The sequence below is a fragment of the Neodiprion virginianus genome, chromosome 3 (assembly GCF_021901495.1).
Source record: "Neodiprion virginianus isolate iyNeoVirg1 chromosome 3, iyNeoVirg1.1, whole genome shotgun sequence".
NCBI lineage: Eukaryota > Metazoa > Arthropoda > Insecta > Hymenoptera > Diprionidae > Neodiprion > Neodiprion virginianus.
Window position 1 is genome coordinate 33,860,057 of NC_060879.1, and position 26,760 is coordinate 33,886,816.

The 26,760-nt window shown below is 38.4% G+C and overlaps 1 protein-coding gene across 1 annotated transcript in view; it reads left to right on the forward strand.

Moving 5' to 3' along the window:
• LOC124299642 (mucin-5AC-like) overlaps nucleotides 1-26,760 on the forward strand; it is a 92,450-nt gene that overhangs the window by 54,785 nt on the left and 10,905 nt on the right. Inside the window, exons 6-7 of the mRNA XM_046752910.1 lie at nucleotides 8,297-8,570; nucleotides 14,373-14,541. Of these exons, the coding sequence (XP_046608866.1) occupies nucleotides 8,297-8,570; nucleotides 14,373-14,541 (443 nt within the window). The remainder of the gene's footprint in view (nucleotides 1-8,296; nucleotides 8,571-14,372; nucleotides 14,542-26,760) is intronic.

A 26,760-nucleotide genomic window follows, 5' to 3' on the forward strand; every position in this document is an offset into this window, starting at 1 on the left:
TGTGCCCCCCTCCTCCCACTCGAATCATTTCGCCCCCCCCACCCCTTCTGGCCCGACACGCGTGTCTGTCTCGCACGCCGACTTGTAACGCCTCCTTCCCTCAACGCGTCGTGTATTTTAATCAAACCTCGTTGATTGTTTCTAATGGATGATATTACACGTAAATTTTCATGGTTAACTTAACGGAACATTGACAGAAAAATTATCAGTGGTTTTTAGCGTCGGAACGATTTTTATGGGATTTAGTTTGCCAAATGCGAGCATTCTGTTTAATCTCGGCTTATGAAATTTTTGGACCCAATCGAAAAGCCTGAGATAACGATTTTTTTTTTCCCGATGACGCATCGATGCATTAATCTAACGTTACGAACTTTAATTTCACAAAGTTGAGATACTTTTTATACGAACACAAACCGCAGGGTAAATTCTAGTTTCACATCTTTCGCTTTTTTTTTTATTTATTTATATATATTTTTTTTCCCCCTTATCCTTTCTTAGAATCATTGCACGAAATGTTGTTCTCGCTATATTATCGTATAACATTCAACGCTTGTTATATCTAGCAATGAGTATAGCCTGCAACCGATTAACAATTGTTATCTACAACTCATGATATCATAGAAGCTGAAAAACTGTTTAATATCGTAATTTTCAAGTGTTTTATACATTATATTTATGTGTACGTGTGTTTGTGTGTGCGCTTTAGCAACTTTTTAATCTAGTATATTATTATTTCAATCAAGTTGATTTTTATTTTTCATTATTCTCTTTCACTAATTCGAGAAACAATTACAACTTTTACCACTCGGTTGCCAAGGTGAGATTGATGCAGATTAGAAATCTGGAGAGGGTATAATAATAACACTCGCATGTTCGTTACTTATAACAGCTAAGATTTTACGGTGCGTTTTTCGTTTTCTCAAATTCAACCTATCCGTATTTCAAAATTATAGTATTTTTTTTTTCTTTCAATTTTCAAAATTCCACTTCAACTCACCTCAACTGTAATAATATAAGTAGTTGGGGCTATCAGCGAGCTGTTCGTAAGTATTACGCGTACACGATTAGAACGGAGTGAAAATTGTAGACTTGCAACAATACAGACGAATGCAGATTTTATACTGATTTTATGTCAGGCAATGCGTATTGGGGTGGTTCTTATTTGGGTAATGTCGGAATTTCTTTGCGCTCATTCCCCAAAAAACAATCACATTGTTTAGACAAAATTCAGGTTAAATCAAAAAATTTTCCATAACTGTAACACGCCCCGCAAAGCAGTCGAATTTTTATACGGAAAATTCCTGAATCTGAATATTGAAAAAAAAAAAAAACTGTTCGCCACTCTGAAATTATGTATTATAAAAAATTTTCTTCGGCTATTCTGTAGGAAATCTAATATTAGATTTAGGAAAATTTTACACGAGATTCTTATTGCAGAGCATTAATGTTCTCACAGAATAGGAAAATCTTTTTTATAATATATAGTTTCAAAATAATACAAACAGTTTTCTTGAAAAAAATTTCAATTTCACGAATTTTTTCATATCAAAATTTGACTGCTTGGCGAGGCGTGTTATAGAATTATCGTAAAATTTTTTCTACGTAGCCTGATTTTCCATCTGCATCAATATCCGTATCGTTGTTACATCGTCACTGGGGTTCACGTGTTCAAACATACGACTGATCTAGTGCAGCATAATTCCCTCATACAGGATACAGAAATTTATTCCTCCATGTACAGTTTACAAAACTCATCAAATTTGCGACACTTTCGATTGGGAATGTCTTTTATTTTTTTTATCTCCGAATGAAATAAGTGCAATAACTTTGGTAAATTCCTCACTCTTTCTCTCGCCTTCAATTCAGGCTTTCACATTTCAAATTCCAAACTTGCAGTTTTTTAGATTACAGAAAAATTTATGGAGCGGCGCTTGTTATGGCTTTGAAGTGAATGCAAAGTTTTATCACCCATCGCAATACCGTGTATAATATTATATGTTCTCAGCTTGTTGATGTGGATATTCAGAATAATGGTTGTGGTAGGTGTATGGTTTCTTAAAATATTTAAATTTTGTGTCACCTATAAACCTGTATAAATACTAGGATAAATTTTTCGATGGAAATAGTGATGCGCTCGTTTTTCTGTTATACACTTATACATAATACATGTAGGTATATGTATAAAGTATTGCATAATATTGAGGGAGAGAAAAAAATGTAAAAGAAAATAGATCGGTAAAATAATGTATCGTCGGTATATTAATAAATAAGGTATTTAAATTTATGGTTCTCGACTCTCTTTTTTCATGTCAGTTGATAGCTTTTTTTATGAGTTTTGGCCGACGTACAAAAATCTTTTACCGACACTTTTTTTTTATTTCGACGTATAGTTACATGTGGGTTCTCTTTCTTTTCATCTTTGTTAGACACGAATTCTCACGTTGTGAGAAAAATTTAAATTACACTTCCGGACAACGAACGATGCACAGCTGGTCGAAAAAGAAAAAGAAAATCAATTTGTCGTAGATAATGTTGGGAAAAATCATAGAAAACGTTACAAACGATGTTGAAAAGTAACTCATACTGTGCAGGTATCGAAACAAAAAAATTGATTACTTATTTTTCTGCTGCAATTTACGTATTTTAGTTAACTGGACCGCAGACTATTATTGAGACTGGAAATTGTCTGATTGGAAATTATTAAAACCGTGCACAAACAGGGTTAGCAATCTGACAGAATTTAGATTATATAATTTACGAATCTTATACAAGACGTTGAACGTTGTTTATTCAAGAGTTTATACGCACACACATAATATAACAGCTAGCGATAAATTCGATGTCTTGTACTAAATCGAAGCAAGCCTCTTGATCACTCACTTTTCAATTTATTACAATGACGTACGATCTTTGACACCCAGATATAGAGGAGCTCGCGGATCTTGATTAATGATTAACGATTATGAATCTCGGACGAATAAAAGCCTGGTCGAGTTCTTGCGCACCAAAAACTCACCGAGCAATATATATATATATATATATATATATATATATATATGTATGTGTGTATAATTCGATTCGTGTCAACGGCATTGCCTGTATACCCGGAAATCTTCCTTGATTTCATTTGAATATACGTAACGAGTTTCATGGCTCTTTTTTCACGACCAATAATGAATCCTTATTCGAGATTGATAATCATTGAGTATGACGTCGAAATTAAGTGTATACTATTGTAATACGGGTAATAATATGTTTGAACCTGCAGAGTTAACAATAAGGCTTTGACGTTAATTCTTGACTGCGTATTTTGATTCTATTTTTCATTTCTATCCTCCATTGCACTGCATTGCATCGCATTCCTGCTGCAGCGATAAATTATATTTAAAGCGGTGCAAATTCTTGGGCAACGTGGCGATGCGTGGCGCGGAAAGCAGGGAAAGGCTTTTTGCTCCGTTCTACGTAGAAGAGAAGTTTTCTTCCTTTCTCCTTGAGGTCACCAGAGTCCGTTCGACGAGTAGCTTCACTTCGGCTTCGGTCGAGGTGAGCTCTCGTGGTAAAGAATAGAGATGCATTCGAGAGATCATAATTCACGCTCCAGTTGGCCGCTTGGCTGCTGTCACTCGTTTCGAATACGTTGAATATGCCGAATGACTTTAACGAGTCGCAACGATCCACACACAAAAACCCAGAAGCCTGATATCTGTGATCTGTTCTTACCGAGGGATAATGGGTAGCATTTCAATTAGAGGCGAAGAATTGTCGAATGTTGATTCGCGTAGATATAACGTGATACGAGTTTGAAAAGTTTGTTGAACAAATTACAGATTGCGTAATTAATTGCAGGATATGAGAAAAGTTGATAATTTTCGTTCGGTCATGATCTGTAGCTTTGGAATATAACGAATTCGCAAGAAAGTGCAGCGTCAGGTTCACCACCATTTTTAAATTTACACGGCGGGGGGGGAGGAGTCGGAGGAGGTAATTGAACCACTCGTCACCGAAGTAAAGCCAACGTCCGTGTGATACGGAGAGGAAGAGTTACGGCATCACGAAATGATAATTATAACACTCGATCACACTTGATTCGGTATTAATTTTGCAATATAGGTACACGCGTTTGCCCGTTTCATCTTTCGCCGTGTTCATTTACCAACTGACGATGAGTCAGTTCAAGTGGTGTATAAAACCGAACGTTACGCGTCCCGTAAACATGTCATATATTCAAATATGCTAGATCTAAGACTCGTCGATAAGCGAGTATTTTATTAACGGAATACAGACTGAAGATCTTTTGGGAAATTCGCGATGATCCGACTGAGGGGATTTATCCTGAAAGAATGCTTGGGAGGGAAATTCACCAAGCCTCGATAAGCGTAACTGCTTTATTTTTATACCGTTTCTGTATATGATATCATGCAAGTTGTTTTTCTATATAGCCGGATTATATTTTTCCATCTAACAAATGTCTAGACAGTATAAGAATCCACTTACGGGTGAACCGAGCTGTAAGAGAAGCTGGTGGAAAGAAGCTTTCCACTTTGCTCGTGTAGCATGTGCAGAATCAACCCTTGAATCGCTATGAATTGATTAATTATCCATTGGGTCTTGTACGAGCTGGGCTTGATAAGTCAAGTGGAATAAACTCGTTGTGCAAGCCGGTGAAAACCGAGTGTTGAAAAAGGTCGAAAGAAAGAAGAAGACGTATGTATGATGCGGTAATAAAGTATTAAAAAACCTTGGTAACTACTTCGGTGCGAGCGATTTCATCGATCGAAGCTAATTGCACTTGCCTGAATTTTGGGAAATCACTTTGTCGGAATTCGAGTAATAAGATTACGAAAGACGAGAAAATTATCCTTACACACCGCCGGAAGAACGTCCTACTTTGTGAAAATCCTTGTTCTGCCAGCGGTCGTTAGTTTTGCAGAATCGTTTATTACCAACTCGATACCAGAAAGTTATCGTTTACTGGCGCAGTCGTTGATAGTTACAGAGAATCAGGTTCACGGTTCCATCGAATTCACGTAATTGCGTGCGAGAGAGAAAAAAAAAAAAAAAGAAAAAGAACAATAATATCCATGTTAACGCAAAGGCCGAGTGTCGGTGCGATGAAACGTCGGGAGTTTCGAATAATTGATGCGAATCAAAATGAGAAGGAAGAACATCGAGCTGAGTCAACGAGGCGATGGGCATTTTGCCATTGATGCGAGGCTGTAATCCCCCTCCGAGTTTTGTTGCACAATTTCTGCTACAGAGAGTCGGTCCGACATTGCGCCAAGTAAAGTGGCCGAGTGATGTCTGCACTTATACGCATGACCTTGACACATTTTCGCGGAGCAATCTTTACTATCACATTCGCTTCCTCAATTCCTCAGTCGTGTAACAAGAAATCGACGTATGAGAATGGTGGAACGAAACGAGTAATATCCGCGGACAAGTTCAATTTTTACTCGTAAACTGGGGGAGGATCGTGCTTTAGGTTCGTTTGGTTGAGTGGTTCGAACTTGACTTTATCACGTCCCGCGGCCTGTGACGATGACAGCTCGAATTAATTAGCTGTAATAGTTCAATTAACTCTGCCAAGCTGATAATTAAAGGTTAATTGACTAAGTTTACACTCGAAGTCCATTCACCGTGTATAACCGTGCATTACACGTGGGATGTGTAACTTGAGGTCGATTCGTTCGCCGAAAACTGGCTGTCAAACCTAACGAACGAGGTGGTTGGATCAAATGGTCGAGAGCTTTTTGTCTTTCAGTCAAAGTGCTCCAATTAGCGGGAGATTATTTTTTCGGTGTAATTTCGGTACGTAATACGATGTCATGTAGGTTCGTTGTTACACGCGTCTTCGGTAATTATTTTCCGTTACCAAAAACTTGGGACAACTTGCACAAACACACAAGCTTTCTAAATATTAATAAACAAATTAGGTATCTGGTAAATTCAAGTCGTCGAATTTTCTATTCTCACGATAACTTTAACGACTGCTTGTCAGTAAAAATAATTCCTTCTTCGAGGATGTTAAACTCTTTGTCTTAACGTGCTCGGCTGTGTCACAAAATATTCGAAGGGATATTCAGTTATGCTATATCACGAAGGGGAAAAAAGAAGAAAAAACATCGAGTCGGGGTAGCTGTGTAGAGAATTTATTTACGGATCGGACATCGTTTGCGAATGAATCGTGCGAATTGTGCGAGATAATTGGAATTGATTAACCCGTTTCCCTCACGTTGCCGGGCACGTGTATCCTTAGTATATATATTTACCGGTTCCTGCGTAACATTCGATTCTATGGACACGAAACAGTCTCCTTTGTATTTTGGCGAATGAAATTAGGTATGTATGGTTATTGACTGGGTAAAATTTAGGGTTACATAAATTCCATTCTACTTCTACGCTGTGCCGCGTGCAGGAAGTACGTAACGAGAACACGATCGCGAAACCCCAGAATTTCTCTGCAGTTACGAAGTCCCTACGGTACTAGCGAGACAATGAGGCTAATTTCGTCGGTTAATTTTATCGATGAATGGAAGAAATGTTGTCAACTTCGGGCGCGATCCGGATATTGCAATTAAGGCAAAACAGAGGAGTAGAATCGTCGGTTCTTGTCACGAGGGGATGAATTCGTTCTCATTCTCACGGTAAAAAGAAATACGGACATTTTATCTGTTGCGCAATGCTACACCGGCGATCGGTTCGAACAACAATGCGGAAAGATGCGAAAAACTTGAAAATTATCGTACCTTTCCTCATCGTCAGACTTTTCTCTCGGCGTTGAAAAAGCGATGCCCACACCCTCTGGGGCGTAACATGTATACAAGATTGTAGTGATAAAGTGATATTTTTTTATTCAGTTTCTATTCGAACACCGTCGCTCTCTCTCTTTCTCTCACTGTCTCTCTTATAAGGTTACAAATCACCGGCTGTGAAGATAAGCATACGAAAAACGAATGATCTATTATCAGTTAAACCAACGATAAGCAGCTGAAATGGTCTTGTCAACGTCTCTCGCAAGATGATACTTGTAGTAGAAACAAACAAGCCAATCGCATGGAAACATGCTTTTGGAGCTTCTCTTCAATTCCTTCCGGCAAGTGGTGAGGAGTGATTTTCACTCGTTACAAGACGACGCGACGATCATTGATTCGAGACAATGGATTTCACAAGTTCTCGATTCGATGAGGAATATATAAAGAAGAAACTACGTCTTTGTCGTTTTATATCGGTGCGTTAATTATCCAAGTCGGGAATAGATTTAGGAAGACAACCAGAAATGCGGCAGGTCTGCCAACTCTCCTTGGTGCATGAATGAGTCGGTTATACCTATATACGTGCATAGACACGTGCTCGGTGATTTATGGACAACCCGAGAGAAGCGGACGGTGCACAGGAATCAAGAAAACGACAAAGCGTGCGGTGCTGCGTTTTCTCGTAGCGATGTATTCGAGCTGACTAGCGAGTTGGAATATCCAACGGAAAACGCAAACGGCTTTCCCTCCGACTGATCGATACTAAAATACAAGCATGTAATTCATATTTTCGCAGTACGATTGAAAGACTTGAAAATTTCACACATGTCAAATGTGTCAAATGTCATTCGACGTTTCGTTCGCGAAAATTGTCCGATTTTCACCATATACTTACAACAAGTTGGTTCGAATTCGTTCCTACTTTCGAGTTTATTGCCGCAGAGCGGCGGTGGAGCTGAAAAGTGTATTACCTACCCTTACATTACGCTAATCTTAGACGAGTCTCTCTGGCCATTCACAGAAGCATTTGTGCAACGTCGTGGTAGCGGGTCAGAATGGAGCCGAGAGCAGTGAGCTGTGCGAGAGTTCGTTGTCTCGACTATCCGGGTGCGGTGACTATCTTTGGAATCGAAAGATAATTGCTCAGAATGAAATTCTGCCCGGTGCCAAATTGTCCTCAGTCGGTACGGGAATTCATCCGTTGGCGGCCGAAACAGCTGAGAATCGGTCTTCCGAACGCAAAGACTCGGACCTGCTGCTGCTGTTGTTATTATGATCATTACTATCATTAATGATGTTAATAATGACATCATCATCATCATCATTATTAGTATTATTATTATTATTATTATTATACGTATCTGTAATCGTTGCCAAGAAAGAATCAGCAGAAGAACCCTAATTCATTCCTCGGTATACTTATGATTGGGCTATTTCACATCGTTGTTGAAAGCTTGCAAAACACCGTTGCTACGAATTAGTTAATTGGTGGTATTTTATTTCATTTTTTTTTATTCATCTTTTTCCTTCATATCCTGTTGCAGAGGAGGAGCCGGTGGAGAACAGCAGAACAAACGGAAACCACTACGGGATACAACGAGCCAGTCCAGTCGGCTCGAGTTCCCGAGGGACGCCGCCGACCTCCGGACATCTAACGACGCTCCAAACCTCCCAACAGCATCACAACAATCACAACAATTCCCATAATCATTACACAGATAATCACAATTCGAATCATTCGAATCACTCGTACGGCGGGGGACCACCACTTGTCGTCGATTTGGAAGCCAGCAGCGATAGCAAACGACACCGGAACGGGTACGTGCTGTTCGCAATCAGAATCTTATTTTATTTTCTTATTATTATTATCCTAATATTTCCAGTATTATGTATAGTGGCGTGTATGTGTGAAGCGGGTATCGAGCGGTTGTTTAATTTGCGTACGTAGCCGTAATTTTCTAATCTTTCTTGATTGAAATTTCCTTCACTCATCGATAGCGTGGCTTAAAAATCTATTTGATATTTTTTAAACTCCTCTACAACGTCGATACACTCGGAGTATATATGTAGCCAATATGAGATAGTATGAAATAGTTGTACCCGTCAAATTGGAGGAAAAAAGTTTTTTCAAAGAATTGTCGCTTATTGTCGAATTTCGGTTCAAATTTTACCGCGATCTATGTACCTAATAAAACGATGAGTAATTGAAGAAACGAAAAGAACAATAACAACATTGGGGGGGGGGGGGGTAAGGTTTGTGCGTGTCTGTGCATATTCGTATTTCTCTTTTCATTCTCGTTGTTGGATATTATTTATTTACGATCTGTTATACGTCGATGATGCCATGTAGGTACAACTAGGAGGGACTAGTTATAATTACAGCAGTATCACGCTTATGAACTTTGTTGCAAATTTATGACGAGCCTTCTTGAATATGTTGGATGTTGTTTTCGTTTTTTTTTTTTGCCGGTGTTTCTCGATCAACCAATCGCGATTTATCGCAACTTGGGAGTCTCTTTGAGCAGGCTGCGCAGACTTTGTGCTTTAATTAAATTGAATGTATATGAGGGATTCCCAGTCAAATCGTTATTTTTTTATATTTTTTGTGTATAGTTTTTTTTTTTTGGCCGAGATGTGATCTCAAATTTTTAAAAATTGTTGTTTCATTTGTTGGGGGTCACGCAAGCCAAAAATATAAAGTACATATTTTATATTGGTGAAATTTTTTACAGTTTATGAAGCTTAAAATTAATAGGTAATGAAAAAAAAAATATCTCCCAAGAATACCGATTCCTTGTATCCCATGTTTGGACTATCACGAAAATATTTGTTTCGAGCTGTGACGTCTGTAAAAAAAAATTTCATGACGTTAAATATTTCGTTCTTCATGTTTTCCCTCAATTTTATGATTTTTGAGTTAGTACAACCCCTAAAAAATTTAACCAATACTTCGAAATATTCAAATTCGTATTTTACGGGGAAAAAAAAATATCGGATATCAAAATCCAGCGGTATCAGGTCGATGACCCCGTGATTAGACTCAGAATGCATCATATACATTTTTCAATTGGCTGCTTTGAAGTGTACTTTACCGAGTGAACTTTCAACAGGATAATTGCATCGGGACGTGTATGATTACCGACATCACCTGGCATACGATAAGAAAAGAAAAACAAAATCCCGTACCGTATCACATGGCATTTTTTTGAGACTCGCGAGAAATGACATTGTAGATTATAGAATTTGACATTTTTATTAACTCGTCTGTCTTATACCTTATCGAAAGTAATTTTTTACAAGAGTTTATTGATTATATTTTCTTATCTTCCTCCTTTGATGTAATGTTCAAGATATCAAAATTCACGCCGGTTTGCGTTATGCAACTCTTATTACAATATTTTTATGTACATGTTGTGTTCATGGGATTATATATATATATATTTTTTTTTGTCGTCTGAAATTTTAGCTACACAAGAAGAATGATCACTTAAAAATGGAAATATTGACAAGTTTTCTTAATTATTTATCACCTTTTTTAATTGTTACCTGGTTCAATTGTGTAATAATTAATTATCAATTAATTGATTACAATCAATTGCCAAGATTTGAACAGGTTTTACAAGTTGCCCCATGTTTTCTAACGATTAAAGAGATCGGGTAATTCGATAATAATTCTTTACGATAATCGTGCAATTAAGCTATCCATTTACTTCGATAAGTCTATAGTATAACCTTTTTGAGTCACACATTATTGTTCGGAGTCAATTTTTAAAACAAGATAGTATTCCATAGTTTTTGGGGTCGCTGATAAAAATTTAAAATCACATTTAAAAAATCTCAAATTTGATCGAATACAGTCAAAAAACTTAATCACGTGTTATGGGGTCATTGATTGGATTCGACATGCTGAATTTTCAGAACAGCGATCCCAAAAACCCCTGGACAGAATTTTTGCTCCGGATTCGATCGAATCTGAAGTCTTAGTCCGCCATGCAGAATCCACCATCTTGATTTTTTAAAATCTGGCTTCAAATTAGTAATCAGCGACCCCAAAAACTTATAATTTATGTAAAACATTGTTATGTGTCGGATGGTAAATTTTTCGGGAATGAATTATTCCTTCGATTATTACGATTTTTGGAACGAAGTTCCTTATCGCTCGTTCACCGTAGGGGCTAGGCGGAAAAAAACGACACCAAAAAACCGACACTTTTTGGCTATAGTGCTCGTTTGCTATAGTGCGCGCGATCTCCCTCTCTCTCTCTCTCTCTATTCCAGCGTGTGCGCGCGCTCTCTCTCTCTGTCTCAGCGCTTGGGGTGGGAGACGGCAGCAGCGGTCTCTCTCACTCACAGCGCACGACTATACTTCGCCCCTCTTTCTCTCTCCTACAGCGTACAACTATACTTTGGGCCGCAGCGCGCTCTCTCACAGCGTACGTCTATACTTTGCCTCTCTTTCTTTCTCATAGCTTTCCCACTTTCTCTCTCTCTCTCTCACACAGCGCTCGGAAAGAAAACAAGCGGCATCAGTATAGCGTCTCTTTGTAGCGTAAGGAACTTCGTTCGTACCGGCTGTCCCATGACAGCTCTCATGTTTTTTTTTCTATCAAGATGCTTCTAACAATAATAACTTACATCATATCGCGATAATCACTCTCAAAAACGTGCAAGGAAATACGTTTTCAGAGTTCTCTAAACATACGAAAAATGGATATAAAAATAGGCGGTAAGAATACTTACCACTGTGACTTAAAGGGATAAGTGTTACAAACACGAGATACGTACATAAGTATCGTAAACCTGACCGACCTGACCTACGCTACTTAAAAACGCTGTTCGAGCTACCGGAATAAAATATTGCGTAATCCACGAATCAACCTTTGAGATATAACGCTGTTCTCATTACGAACTTCTTAATTCGCTTCAAATGTATATTAGATTGATTAACGTGCGACAGTGGGCTTGGGACATTTAAATTCATTGCGTTAATATTCACGATGTAGATCAGTGTACAATATAAACGAGACACCGCATTATAAATTGAAGGAGGGGGAGAAACAAAAAAGAAAAAGAAATCTGCAAACCTGAAATCACCGTCGAAAAGCCTCGACCGAATAATCTTGAGGTCGGAATGAATAATGGCTGCATGCGAAACTTTGAACGTGGCGAACACACCGCAATTACTGCATGTTGTTGATCGTGCTCGAGCACATGTGATGATCGCGTAGCTTTGGCTTATAGTGGTCGATAAGTCGTCAAGATTAATGTGCACGCACCGATATATCTCCGTGTGTATATATATATATACATGTATAACAGCATCAATTTGCAGAGCGCACGTGTTTTACACACGTGGCGATTATTGTAAAGTACGGTCGCTCGATCAGCTTGCTAATTCCTCCACGTTTGAACGACACATTTTATTGAGGGAAGATTCGAATCGTCGTACAATTTTTAATTAATTATATGTGTTATCTTTGAACACACGGGTGATAGGAAATCGTCTTTTCATTTCGATACGATGATAATTAAATTACATTCCATACTTTTTCTCTCTCTCTCTCTCTCTCTTTCTCTCATATATGTCAGTTTTTCTATGACAATAATCCAGTTTCCTTTTTTTTCTTTTTTCCCCTTTTATCACTAGATTTAAATCGTACACTTTTTTTCACAACGGAGTAAAAATATTTACTTAATATCATACAGATAAAACATATATCTCGTTGTCTGTGGACGAGTTGATAAAATGTTGGATAATATAACGAGAGGTCGCCAAGTTCAGGTCATCATCGGTGGTCTTCGTTTTACTCTCGGCACGTGTAGAGCGTATGAAGTACATACATACGTACACGTATATTTGAGCACAAAGTGCTCGATCAACAGTGTAAGCTGTACAAGTAAGACAATGATACGCTCTGCAAAATTTCCAGCGTAGATATTTAAATTAAAAAATTTTAATCGCGTAGCATAAAGATTCGTCGTTTCATTATAAATGTTGGAGGAGCAGGAGTTAAATTGTATGTCTTATCGGTATAATTATACATAATTAAATGTCCCGACAAGCGAGAGACAATATTTCAATAGCTGCTTGGTGTCGCACAAGTCGTGCGAATGCTTCTACAGTCATATGTATATTATATATAATATAATAAACTATATTATCAAACGCGTGAAATATGCGTCTCAATCGTTTACCTCGAACGTTTTTCAACCACCAGCATCGAAATCTTGTCGAATTTTTTTTCATATGCTTTTTTTTTATTTTTGGCAAAAAAAATTTTTCTCGTCTTTGCAACAAGTTATCAAATTAATTTTAACCGGTACTCGAAATTACGGTGAACGTTGCCGAAGCGTATGACTTTGGTATCGGAGTGAATTTTTTATTTTTTTTTGCATGTGTTTTTTATCTTGTTATTCCTCCTTTTCGTTTATTCTCTCCTTTTTTCTTCAACACGGCTGAACAGTGAGTGGTTTGTTTATTCACGTCTGCCCCCGGTTTCTTTCTATATACCGTAATAATGATCGACGCGATGAGAGAATTATGGTTGGAAAAAAGAGAGAAAATTGACGTAAAGTATACAATATGTATATTGGTAGCTCTTACGTATACATCGTGCTCGAAAAACGCCTGTTGCACATCTTACAAATTGCCCACTGTACGTTTTTCGCGCTGTCGAGCATTGTACGCCTTATTTCAATTCGACTCTTCAATTACGGTTATTGCGTAATGCCTAACCGGCGCGTACGTCTCTACGTGAAGCATTTAATTGAGACCACAATTCGTCCTGTAGCCTCTTGGCATTCTATTCCCTACAGATATGTAACGGTGTAATAAATATCGGGTAGCGGAAACTTTCGACGGTCTGTTATTTTCGGTTAGTCCGATTAAATAAACAACCGAATCGTCCTTCCGATTCCCGGAGAAGAGAGAGAGGTATTTGACTCTGCCTGCGTGCCGTCAAGATAAGTTTATTTCCAAACCTGAACAGTTTTAGTATTTCGTAAAAAGAACTACGACTTTACGGAGGGAGTGTAAAAGAAGGAGGAAAAAGAAAAACAACAAAAAACCTTTCAAACACTTCACTCGAAGCTTTGCTATGTTTGGTTAATCGAGGAGGGTGGGAATTTGCGATCCCAATTTTTCTTTCCGTTTCCTTTTCTTCTTTCTTCTTCTTTCCTCAAAGCTGTAATAAATTTGAAAATCTGTACAGTCATGCGACGTATGGAAAGGTGAATAAACTCGCGATACCTCGCCTCGCGTGTTGATGTGACAAAACCAGAGGTAATTAATACATCGGCATTATATACAGGATGTGTAATCTTGTATATAGGTATACGTATGCACTTAAGCATACAACCGTTGGATGTTTGTTACTCGTTGTGTTCGTCGCGTTGAATACCCCGATACACGTGCCGCTGATCTTTCAAGCGATGCACGGTGATACGTTACACACATATCACGCAACGATACGTTATATCTTTCTGTCTTTCTTGATTTATACGTAGATGTATATATATGTATATATATTACGATCGCGGTTGCGAGCGTGTAGGCGGTTATTCAATGGCTGAATGATGTTCCACGTGGCAGACGCTTATTATTCTTTCCTGTTGCCACAGGCCATGTGTGATCCGGTCTGGGACGAGGGAGGTCCACAACAAGTTGGAGAAAAACCGCAGGGCGCACCTCAAGGAGTGCTTCGAACTCCTCAAGGGGCAGCTGCCCTTCCAGGATGAGAAAAAGTCTTCGAATTTGTCCATCCTTCACGCAGCCATCCGACACATACAGGTCAGTTTTATTTCCCTTGAGGATCGTATGATACGCCGATTTAAACGACGGCGTGACCTGTAATGCGGTAAAGGCCGCAAGGCTTCCGTTTTACAGGCTCGAGATTTCATATTTCGGTCTGCATCTGTTATTATTGTAGAAATCGATGCGTTCAATTATATTCACATCGTGGAATGATGCTGACAAATTGAAATGGGGAAAAGTATCGCCTGTTGGATTGATTGCTCGAGGATATAAGGAATACGCGTTTCTGCGATTATGTAACTTTTCTTTTTTTTCTCAGATTTTCTTACATCGATCGGTCATCGAATCGCGACGATAATAATAAGGAACGTGCGGTAATGATTCATCAGAATTCAGAAAATTCGAATCACCTTCACGCTATTCAAGCATACACTTTGCATGTTACTAGAATACGTGAGTGGGTATTGCAGGAAATAAAACGAACTACGAAGTGTAACAATTGATTCGATACGTTCAATTGCAGTTCTGTTCAATTTCCAATAGTAACAAAGTCATCGGAATATATACAATTACACGATGAGGAGACAAAATCATTGAGAACTAGTTATTACTTTCCTTGAATCTCCTAGCTTATTGCATATTTCGTCGTCGTGATTTTAAAGATACACTCATTTGTTTATACGCATTATAATTACCGTTGTGATTTTTCCCCATGTGGAATTTTTACGCGTCACAAGTGTATGTAACATGCATACGTGGATTTTGAATTGAAGATTTGGTGAAATATACGTAATATATAATCACATCATTCGCAACCGTACGGTAATTCATGTAGTCCAAAATTTACAAAGGAAAAATTTCATTCGTTTCAAACATTTCACTTAATATAAATCTTAAACTGGTTCGAATTTCACGTTGTAACTACCATGGGTTAATTAAATGTTTCTAGTTACGATACTTTTATCCCGTACAGGCAAAGGGGGGAAAGGTGACCGGAATTGAAAAATGTTGCCAGTTTTAAACTGTTTCTACAGTCATTTTCAGACCTAGTCACGAGACGTGTGGATCAGTGGTTTTAATTTGTTTCAAAGCCCTCAGCTATGATTGGTAGTTTCGAACTTTTAACACTTTTTGGGGACCGTGGTGCAGCGTATATTTATTCTCCTTATTTTTCTTCTTCTTTTCTTGATTTTTGTTAAAAGTTTTGTGCAAACAAGTTACCGGTTAATTTCGCTTCGGAACTGGCGTCTAGGCGCTCTTTATTCAGTCGGATAATTCCCGTGATACGGCAATTCCTTCGCCCAGCTTAACGCTCGTTTTCCAGACGATCGTATAATTCCTACCAACTTTTATCGCTCTGCGAAGCTGATTCGATTTTAATATATACGAGTTTCTACGGTTATTTATTAGTTTGTTTATCTATTGCCAAAAAATATTTCTCAACTCATTACCTACCGACGGAAATTCGCATTTTTACCGCCCTCGATTGAAGATATTAATTTCAAGACCACTTCCTGTCACCTGTTTGCTTTACGTCGCGACGTCGCTACTCGGAGATCGCTGCTTCAGCTCCGACGGCAATTACGAATGTGGGACATGCGCAAATAACTGTAGGAATAAATAACTGTTGAGATATGCTGGGAAAAATTCCCTCGAACATTTTTTATCTTTATAATCGTATGCACGGACACTAGGGTGGTCCTTATTTAAGATTTTGAAGAATTTTTTCCGCCTCACTCTCCAAATCAACTCCAAATGATTCAAAAAACAATCGCCTAATCTTATTTTCAGGTTTTCACCTCAACTCTAAGATAGTCCGCTTTTGTAATTGAAGTTTCTTGTGGAAATAACATTGGACAAACGTTTTTTTTCAGTATATATTTTATTGTCTGTAACTGCGAGGCTTCGGTAGGCATTAGTGTTGCTATCTAGAATAAAATACACATTATCGTACCAGGCAATCTCGACGAAATGCACACCCTCGAAATATGACTTTTTTTTTAATTACCCGTGGTGCAATTTGTCTGGATTGCCTAGTATGTGTATTTTTTTCCCATATAACGCTAATGCTCATTAAAACCTCGCGTTTACAGATTTTTTGGAGCATTATTACTGTCGCAATAAAATGTTCACTGAGAAAAAAAAGTTTTTCCCATGTTATTTCCACAAGAAACTTTGATCACAAAGCGGACTATTTTAGAGTCGAGGTAAAAATCTGAATACATTAAGCAATTGTTTTTGAATTATTTGAAGTTTATTTGGAGGATGGGGTGGAAAAAGTTCGTTGAAACTGTTAATCCGCAACAGCGCAGTGAACAAGAAGAGAGAAGAAAAAAAAACAGCTATAAAATATAAAAAGAAATCCAAATTTACTGCGCAAATTAATTCCAACATTAGCGTATTCTATACCGTATATCTAAAACGAAATTGGTGTACATTATAATTATACGAAGCGATGTAACGTAGTAGCATACAATCGCACAACGTATACGTAGACATAATAAAAGGAAAGTAACCGTACAGGACCGCGGTGTCAACGTTACGAACGAATTGATGTTTGTACGCCCAAAGCCTGCTGCCTGTATGTATATCAAATCCGTGTCTCGTCGATCAATTACTGTGAATGTCAAAGCAGGATTTCAATATGGCTGCGGTCCCGCGAGGATATAGGCTGTATATCTATACTCGATAAAATCCGGGGAGGAGCGAGCTCTGCTATCTCCTCTCTCTCTCTCTCTCTCTCTCTCTCTCTCTCTTTCTCTCTGTGCGTGCGTACTATACAGTCCAGTATGCGTATACACAGATTATTTATACACGTATGTAGGTGTATAATAGGGACTCATTGTCAGTGTATAGTCACAGCGGTGCACGAGGTATGTACGTGGATGGGTAGATGGATGGATAGATGGACGGACGGACGGAAGGATGGATGGATGGATGGATGGATGGATGGATGGGTGGATGGGTGGATGGATGGATGGATGGATGGATGGATGGATGGATGGATGGATGGATGGATGGATGGTTGGATGGATACCCGCCTAGAAAACGGGTTGAGGAAGGCTTCGAGGGGCATCGTCATTACCGTCGAATCTTGAAAGGCAACCGTACGGCGTGTGGTTCCACCGACGCTCTCTGATGTCAGACGGGCGTAGGTCGGCGCTCCGATCGAACCTCGCGCCTAGCTGCTCTGTGTCAGACGTTGGTCCGCGTCCCCGCGAAGGTCGTTCACTCCCCCCACCCTTACCCCCCTTCCCCCATTCACCTTTCCGTTATCGCGACCACGTGATCGACTCGCGGCCATCATCGCTGCACTGAGCAGCACGCAGCTGACCACGTGTTCGCCCCCCCACCCCTCTCATTTCCCATCAGAGAACGCCTCAGGTTTGGCCAATTGCCCCGCCGCGCCGTCGTCCGTTCCTTCTTACTATACTCATAGTTGTAGGATTGTCAGATATTGGGAGAGAAAAAAATAATTGGATTTTCTTTTTTCTTTCTTTCATAATTTTCTACAATTATTTATTTATTACTCTTTTTATAACGTAGAAGTTGAGCATAGACGTTGTCCACTCTGCTGTCTTTTATCTGTCTGCTGATTATTATTCCGGTTTGCGGGAAGGTATTTGTTTAATCGTCAATTCTTTTGCAGTACTATTTGACAACGAATCTACGAAATAACAGAGATTCGATTTCTTATGTTGAAGAAGAAAAATTTTACCTGTATATAATTATGTGTGAATATTTTGGATTTTGTATTGCATTTGAAATATGATTATTTTATAATACTATGTATATTAATCAACTGTTCGTAGAAAAATTTCAATTAACTTTGGGAACGTTGTATCTAGTCTCGTTACGTATAATTCGTTCCATTTTTATTATTTTAAGGGATGCACTGAAGAAAATAGAATTGGAATTTGCGAACGAAATTGTTGATATTTTAATGCTCAATTTTTAATTTTTGACTTTATTTTCTTTTATTGGTATAATCCTGCGTATCTGGTATTTGGGAAGAACTTGTTGTTCCATGCATCATACAAACAACGATAGTTTATTACATGGTATCAAAAATCCCTGAATTCGGTTCTCAAATATACCTACTTTTTCTAACGACCACTTCCATAATCAACACTTGCCTTGATCAATTTTGCAATGCTTACTTCAGGTTCGGAAACAGAGTGTTCCGAACCTTAGGGAAACCGAATTGGTGAATTGTTGGCTATTTAGGACCGTCGTTTAGCCGAAGACCCAATGTTTCTTATAAATATGACAATATTTTTGGAAACTTTTTGGGAAAAATTCTCGTATGCGGAGAAAAGAAGACGTAGTAAAATTTTGAAAATTAGTAAGACGAAACTAACTATAATCCTTGAAATATCCTGATCAATAATGCAGAGTCTGGTTTGATGAACGAATTAAAAGTATCCCAGGAATTTATTTCACAACTGATTCACCGCCGTTCGAAAAAAAACATCTTTGTCAGCGTCACCGTCGCATTCTTATCAGTAGTCCTCGATCTTTTCTGGCTCGTACCGTGTTTACAATACGTGAAATATTTATAAAATATACTTGGCTCTGGGAAACGTTTATTGCAATATTGCATTGTACTTCCAGTGTTTCAGTGTTGATGGCAAATGTCTTGCAACGTACTGAATTCGTTGTTTTGGTTCCAGTGCGATCACGGTAAAATATAATTTTAATATCAGCGCGATGTTATTCAAATCCAAGCGAACCCCTAAATCGTTTTACACTCTGTGCATTGTAACAATATTTTACACAGTTTATTTCGTATAGCATATCACTATTGGCTCTACCGTCGGATCGCAAATTCCCATGTATTTGAACCTATCGCCGATCGGATAGTTGAATCACGTTCAAACCCGCTTTCATTCGAACGAGTTATTAATCCAATTCCGGAGGATCGTGTGTAACCCGCACATTTATCCTATGCATAATGATATGATGTACATTTCGCAGAATAATTGGATCATGCGAAAACAAAGTAGCTATAATAAAAGGCATGGGCATTCTGTGGTTTATACATGGGCTCATTCATTCGCAATAAATAGATGCAATTGATTATTTTGAATACAAAGTATGGAATAACTCATTTGGCAAAATGCTTGTGTATATTTGCCGAAACGAAAATATATATGTTTTCTCACAGCGCGGCGTCGTAGTTCCGTGGATGCGTTTACACAGCGCTTCAGAAAACGCTGACAAATATCATCTCGGGTGGGGGTTTTTTTTTTTCTTTTTCACAGGAGATGAAAAATACTATACTATTCGCCCAGTCGTTACCGAATAGCAATAATTTGTAACACATGACTATTGCCTACCTCCTTCATAAAACGAGAAATAATGGTATGTATCGTAGGTACCATGGACATATATTCTCAGTCTTTACTTCATTATTGTTTTTAGCATTTCGTTTTAGATTTCAAATATTGATGGAATTGAAGACGCGATATCAATACTTATTCATTTTTCAATATCCAAAAAGCAAAAAGTCAGCGACTGCTTCAGAATGAAGGGATATATATAGTGCAGAGGTTTATAAAACCGTGGTGCAAAATGGGTATAGAAAAAATGTCGTCTTTCAAGTATTCAGTAGAATCCTGTAATGTTCGCTTTTTTTTATGTAAAAACAACAAAAACTGATTCTTTACACGAGGCCTTTGAGAGGAGGAAATGATGCGATAGTTAGCTTTGTGTTGGCGAGTGATTACTGTAGGTAATGAAGAATGATGAGAAGATTATCCGAATGAAATATGTACTACGATACGATAAACGCGATGCTGGCCTCTCAGACCGCTAATTTGAAATATTACAGTTGAGCTAGTGTGCTCGACTCCGTTCGGAGAGTTTCAAGGACGCGATTGTCAAACGAGCTTTCAAAACTGCAGAACAGCAAAAACCGAGTAACACGTGTTTACAAAACTTTCCGCGTGTGGCACATCAGAGTATATCAATGTATTCTTGGACATCAAGGGAAAGCTCGAAAATATGAAGGAATTCTAGGCAATGATATGACATATTTTTGATTTACAAAGAAAGTTATGTTATTGTTAGATCGAAATTAAATCTTATAAATATATATAGAAAAATGGGTCAAACCTTGCGCCTAATCGTATAATATAAAATTATTATTTTCATCTAAATTAGAGTTCATGGAAACGTGGCGCGCGTTACGCAATAACTGACGGAAATAATGTTGATGGAGTGAAATGATTTGACAGGTGTGGTATTTACAGCCACCAGGCATAAAGGGACCCTCTTTGTTTTCTCAGAGCTTGTATTATACCGGCCGCCGTAATATTCTTGTGCCAAGATTCTTCACAGTTGAGGAAAACTCTTTTAGACGGGATCACGGCATATCACTGTTTAATAGAATACCCAAGTATAATTCGAAACTGCTGCAGCGACACAAACGCCCGATGAATCTCCTTTTATAGTACTCTGATCGTACATGTTCAATATAGATGCAAACGCTATGTGCAATGCAATTTGGCCGGAAGTTTGACGAGTCGTGTCAAGATCTCTGGTCGATCCTGCAGTTCAAAATTGTAGAGAAAAATTCGCTGTGCAAAATGGCATCACGATTTGCAGCTGGTCAAACTTTTCATCGGCACATGGTTTTTCTCTTGAAACGTATAGCTATAAGCTGAGAGCGAATCTAAAAAGACAGTTTTCACCGTAATGACATCGATTATTATCAAATTTGGGTAGTTCAGGTTTTGGCAGATAATATCGTTGATCGTATCGATACGAAATATAATATAGTTAACGTCTTATGGATTGAATATAGATATTGATTGAAAATAGGTGAGCAATTCGTCGATTAACGTGTAATCGCGTTGCGTCGAGATCTGTTCGTAAGATTATTATCTTACAAGAAATTCGAAAAAATTGGAAGAATAATATATTGTGTAACGAGGAGGCAAACTCGGTCTCTTCGGGCCGAGCGTAAATCTGCAATATGAGTCGTTGGTGAACCGAAGACGAATATTGCAAATACGCGAGGCGAAAATACTGTTATCTCCTTGTTGCAAACGATTCTTTATGTAACAAGAGTATGTTTGGCGTTTTTTCACGAACCACGAAATTGAGGTTAGGGTTACGTAACGGTAGATTTTTTCGCGACGGCGCAAGCGCGCAGTACAGAAAAGTTCACTTTTAAGGGGATGCCCTGGTTCATTTCGACACTGACGTATATATCTCCAAATAACGAAGTCTATGTATCTAAAACGCGAACAAGGGCTTGACAGCCCCATTCTATACACGATTCTGAACAAAAAGACTTGCAACACATTTTCATTTAACGCAGAAGTAAAAAATTGTATGAATTTTATAAATTTACCAATGCGTTTTCGTTAAATCCGTGTCATTTCTTCATTTCTGCGTCAAACGAAAATGCATTGGAGTGATATTGTTGAGAATTGCGTATAGAATGGGCCTGTTGATCCCTTTTTCGCGTCCGAGGTACGTGGACTTTAATATTTAGAGATACATGCGTCAATGTCGAAATGGACCAGGGCAACTTCTCAAAAAGTGGTATTTTCCGTACTCCGCGCATGCGCATTCGCAGACTCGCTCGAACGTTATTCAGAAACGGGTACTTTGTGTACGGAAAACAGTCATGCTCGCGTTATGTAAAGTCTGTTTTCATGCAGCCTTAATATACACGTCGTCGTGACCGTGGGCAAAAATTCATGAGTTTTGAAATACGCCGTGTGGCAGACGCGGATCTCGGGGGAGATTTTAACGGGGTTGTAGTGGGAGGAGCATCGCGAAACCGGCGTGTTCCTCGCTCCTCCTCGTCATCGTGCAGAGTCACGGATGTTATATGGGCAGAGTGTAGAGGAAGGAACGTGCGCGAAATAAGTTGCGCAACGTAGCCTCGGCCCCGATTAGACCGCATCCGAAATTCTACACCGTGCCGCCTATACCCGAAAGATTCCGTCTGATCTTGTATGTTGCGTACATACCAACACCGCGGAAGAATCTTCTCCTGCTCGGTCACGCGGCTACATTTGACATTTTGGAATCTAGATTGGCCAAACGAGCGACGCCGAATCCTACACCCGGAACTATCTCAAAGCTGAAATCGCAGACTCAACCCATTCCAGATATCTAAATTCCGGTGTTAAATATAACTCCGGGGCTTTCTTCGTCTCATTTTTACATTGACTTAAATAATTTTTAGCAAAATTGTATCTAGGAATAAATTTTTGGACAGTCGTGTGTACGTAAAGGAGATGAAAAAAATTGGATCGTCAATGATTGTCGTAACACATAAAAAATGAAGATATATATCTTACTCGGATAAATATAGACACCCAGGTGGGCTGGGAAGGATTATTATGAAATGTTATAATATACGGCGTGTTGTTCTTGGTGAGTCAATTTCTAGCCCAAGCTTGCGTTGCACGTGCGCTGCGGGATAACCGAAAATACGAGGAGAACGCAGAATGATTCTTAGTCGGGATAACAGATTAATCAGGGGACGGCGAGACTTTCGGACAAGTCATTGGCGGATTATTTCTGGCCAACCACTATTATTCCAGAAATGCGTCCTGTCTCTAGGGTTTCTTTCTCATTAAATTACCGCCGATCTTGTCTTTCCTAGAGTAAAGTGATTCTTTTCAAACTACTGACACCATATTCTAATACACGGAAATTGTGCTAATGAAACACCCACTTCTTGATGGATATTTAAAAGATAAAGTATTGTGAAGATTGGGAAGTTGACACGGAAAGAAAAAAGAAAAGACGGAAGAAAAACGTCAGAGAAAAAAACGCACATCGCCTGTGTTATCTAGGCAAAGAGAAACGTCTGAACGTTTGTTGTACGCAATCGAAATCGGATTTATTTGTTTTGCTGTATGGAAGTTTCACCAGCTTGTGTTTTAGTCAGTCGAATTTATATCGCCGAGTTCTCACTTCGACCAGAAATAGTAAATCAGCAGAGGGAATGACAATTCATTTTTATTAGGGAAGATATTCGGATTTCATTGACAAAATTACGTTGGTTCTGTTGAGTAAATATTATTTGGTTTATCGTCGATAACTGTGCCAGAAATTTCTTGGCATCCTTTGATTTTTTAATGCGATATCAAGCCTCTGAAATTTTGTATACATAATACGGTTACTAAACGGACATCAATCTCGGTGACTAAAATTATTTCCTCGGAATCGGTTATTCAAAGCAGTAAGTTCGAATATCTGTTGTTACTTGCAAGTCTCAAAAGCTTCTGTGTAATGAAAAAAAAAAATAATAAAAAACGGGTGACGTGCTGAGTTGAAATTGTCGCTGCTAACAATGATTGTCCGAAAATTGAATAATAATCAAAAGAAAAAAAAAAATGATTCGCAAAATTACGTAAAAGTAGAAATATCTTTCGATAATTCCTTGAGTAGAGAAATCTGCCCTATTTTAGGTATTATCCCTGTCTCATTGTGTTTTGATATCCCGTCAAAACAAATTTTCTTTTATCCTTCCTAGACTCTGGGGATCGCCAATTATCATAAATCACGGTTTCAAAGATGGTACCTCGGTTAAAAATGGATTCCAAGTTTTGTAACAAGTTCTCGTCTACCGTTTACTATTTCGATTTTTAAAGATTGGGCAATTTTTGTGATTTTCATCAGAACGAAATAAAGGAAGCTTGCCACGCTACGGACTCGTATAGAAATTGCAGGAAGAGAAAAGAAATGATGTCGGTGATTTCAAGAAAGAAAGGCGGATACTCCAGGTGCTCCGGTCAGGATCGCGAAAGTTGCACGCGTATATACCATTATAATTGTGAGACGTACAAATGGACGCGCGACGCTGAGTTAATTAATGTCAACAATAAATCGAGCGATTCGTATGGGCGTGGGTTTCTCCCATATCTTACGTACGCCACGTGACTGTAATACAGTATATCATTAATGCAACATATACGTAATATAAGACGATAGTTGAATACGTGATAAGTGCAGGAGGGGGATTTTGTTTATTAGGATTATTAGGATTATCAGGATTATTAATTGACTAGATTTAGGCGCAAATAACCCGGCTCGACGCAAGAATGAAAAGAAAAAAAATTGGGGTATTCGTGACGTATGAAAAATTGTCGACATCCGTTAAATCTGGTCTACAAATCCAAGTGTGATCGTCGGTCGTCTAGTCGAGTGATTTCACACCCGACGACAACTGAAGGCAGCCGCTCTTTCTCGCTTTCATCATCAGGGTTTACACGTGTATATTAATGGGTCGAATGAAATACGTTAAGTATATTATATTACGAAGTAGAGGAGATAGAGGGAAGCTATTTTATCCATCTCTAATTAATTATCCACCTTATTCGAACGTAAAGATAAGATAGAAAAAAATAATCAGTTCTTTTTTTTACTTAAATTATATCTTTAGTATATCTTTGGAATTGGAGAAAAGTTTATTATGAAAATTTCCTTCGTTCGTTACACGAAGAAGGATTATTTTCCGAATATTTGAGGGCACAGCTGATGAAATTTAAAACATCTACCGCAATAATTATAAGCTTGTTAATTTTATACATATAACGATTGTTGAATCATTTTTCCTGAAAAAAATTAAGTCTTTCAATTGTATGCAAATAACGTAAACTGCCGATGATTAATTAACGAAAATTATCACTGGTTTTTTTTTTTTAAACGACCTAAAGAATGAAATTTGTACGAAGCATTTAGTACTATACTATTCTGATTGGCTTATAATTTACACTTTGTAAAATGTTACAGTTACGATAATGTTGTTGCGAATTTAATCACTCTTCAAATGTTTCTGTTCTATTTGACAGGTAAGACATTCCCACAAAGCCAGCTTCGGTGGTATATTACATATTTCTAGGTGAAGAAATTTTTCACTTTCTCGTAAATTTGAATTCACCTGATTTGTCAAGATTACAATAATTCGTGTCGAAATATTCTGATGTTCTGTTACAGTAAGAATGACTATTACAGTCATGCCTCGGTCACCCCTGAATTCGTACATTTTGTTGCGATTGCGGATGAGCAATTGAGCAAACATTGATGGCAAAAGTCTCTCCTTGCCTCTTCCTTCTCTCTCTAGTATCTACCACGTGCAGGCAACGATGCTGTGGCATTAAATGCACTCCCGCATGGTTCCGCGAGTGAATAGTAGGTCACTTCGGTGCGCGAAGCTAGCATGGAAGAGGGGGATATCGGATTACGAATAATTTATAAAAAGCCCAGAGCAAAAAACGCGGCGAACTCTCCGCGGAATTATACGTAAAATCAAGCTGCAGTCTGCGCGGGAGGCGTGTTAATATACCTATACACGTGGATCAGAATTACGACATTATTAAGCGATGATCTACAGTATAATAAAATTTTTATTCCTTTGATAATAACTTTTATTATCGTATGAGTATAAATATTGTATATAACGATTCCTGTTGTATATTAGCATTATTATATGTTGTATTGTTTATTTCCGGAACGTGTGTTCTAACGCCTGGTAAAATAAAATCTGATACTACAGAGAGTTTTATCGCGTGTGTGTGTCTGTATATGTAATGGCATAATTATTAGACGGAATCGGAATTACACAGTTTTATTTACCACGGTTGAGAATTTTTGCGGTCGAATATTTCACGAGAGCAATGTACGGTCTGTGATAAACTTTTTTTTTTTATCACAGATCTAGCATCAACAACCAGCCTTCCCGAAACTTATTTCTTTTTCCAACACACACGTCGTTGTTCTGCTTGTAAGATGCAAAGGCATATTTCTGCCTTTTTTGCAGCTATCTCAACCTGTGTATAGATTCAAGAGAAACAATTCAATTTAGTGTAATTTATACTAGGAGAACAGAAGAGAAAGCTTGCAAATTTTCAAATCGAGTCTCTGACGTGATAGTTGAGTCGTTACTTACAGTAAAACGTTAATACCGTAATTTGAATTTTGAACTTTTGTTATCAATACATTTCTGCAGTTTTCTTTGGATTCGAGATTTGTCGCCACCTTGAAAGTTCGTACCTGCAACGTATCTGAAACAACCTGGCAATTATTATTGCATAGATACACGTTATTGACGTCGAGTATGTGTATTGAATTAAATTTTGCAGTCCCGCGGGCCTCGGCAGTATCTCGGAAATAAACCGCGATAAAAATACGACGCTAGGCTTTTGCGCGACCGAGCGAAGAGCAGCGGAGGCTGTGACCAATAAATCTCGGGTTGGTAAACTTCTGGGAGTCCGAGAGACCCAC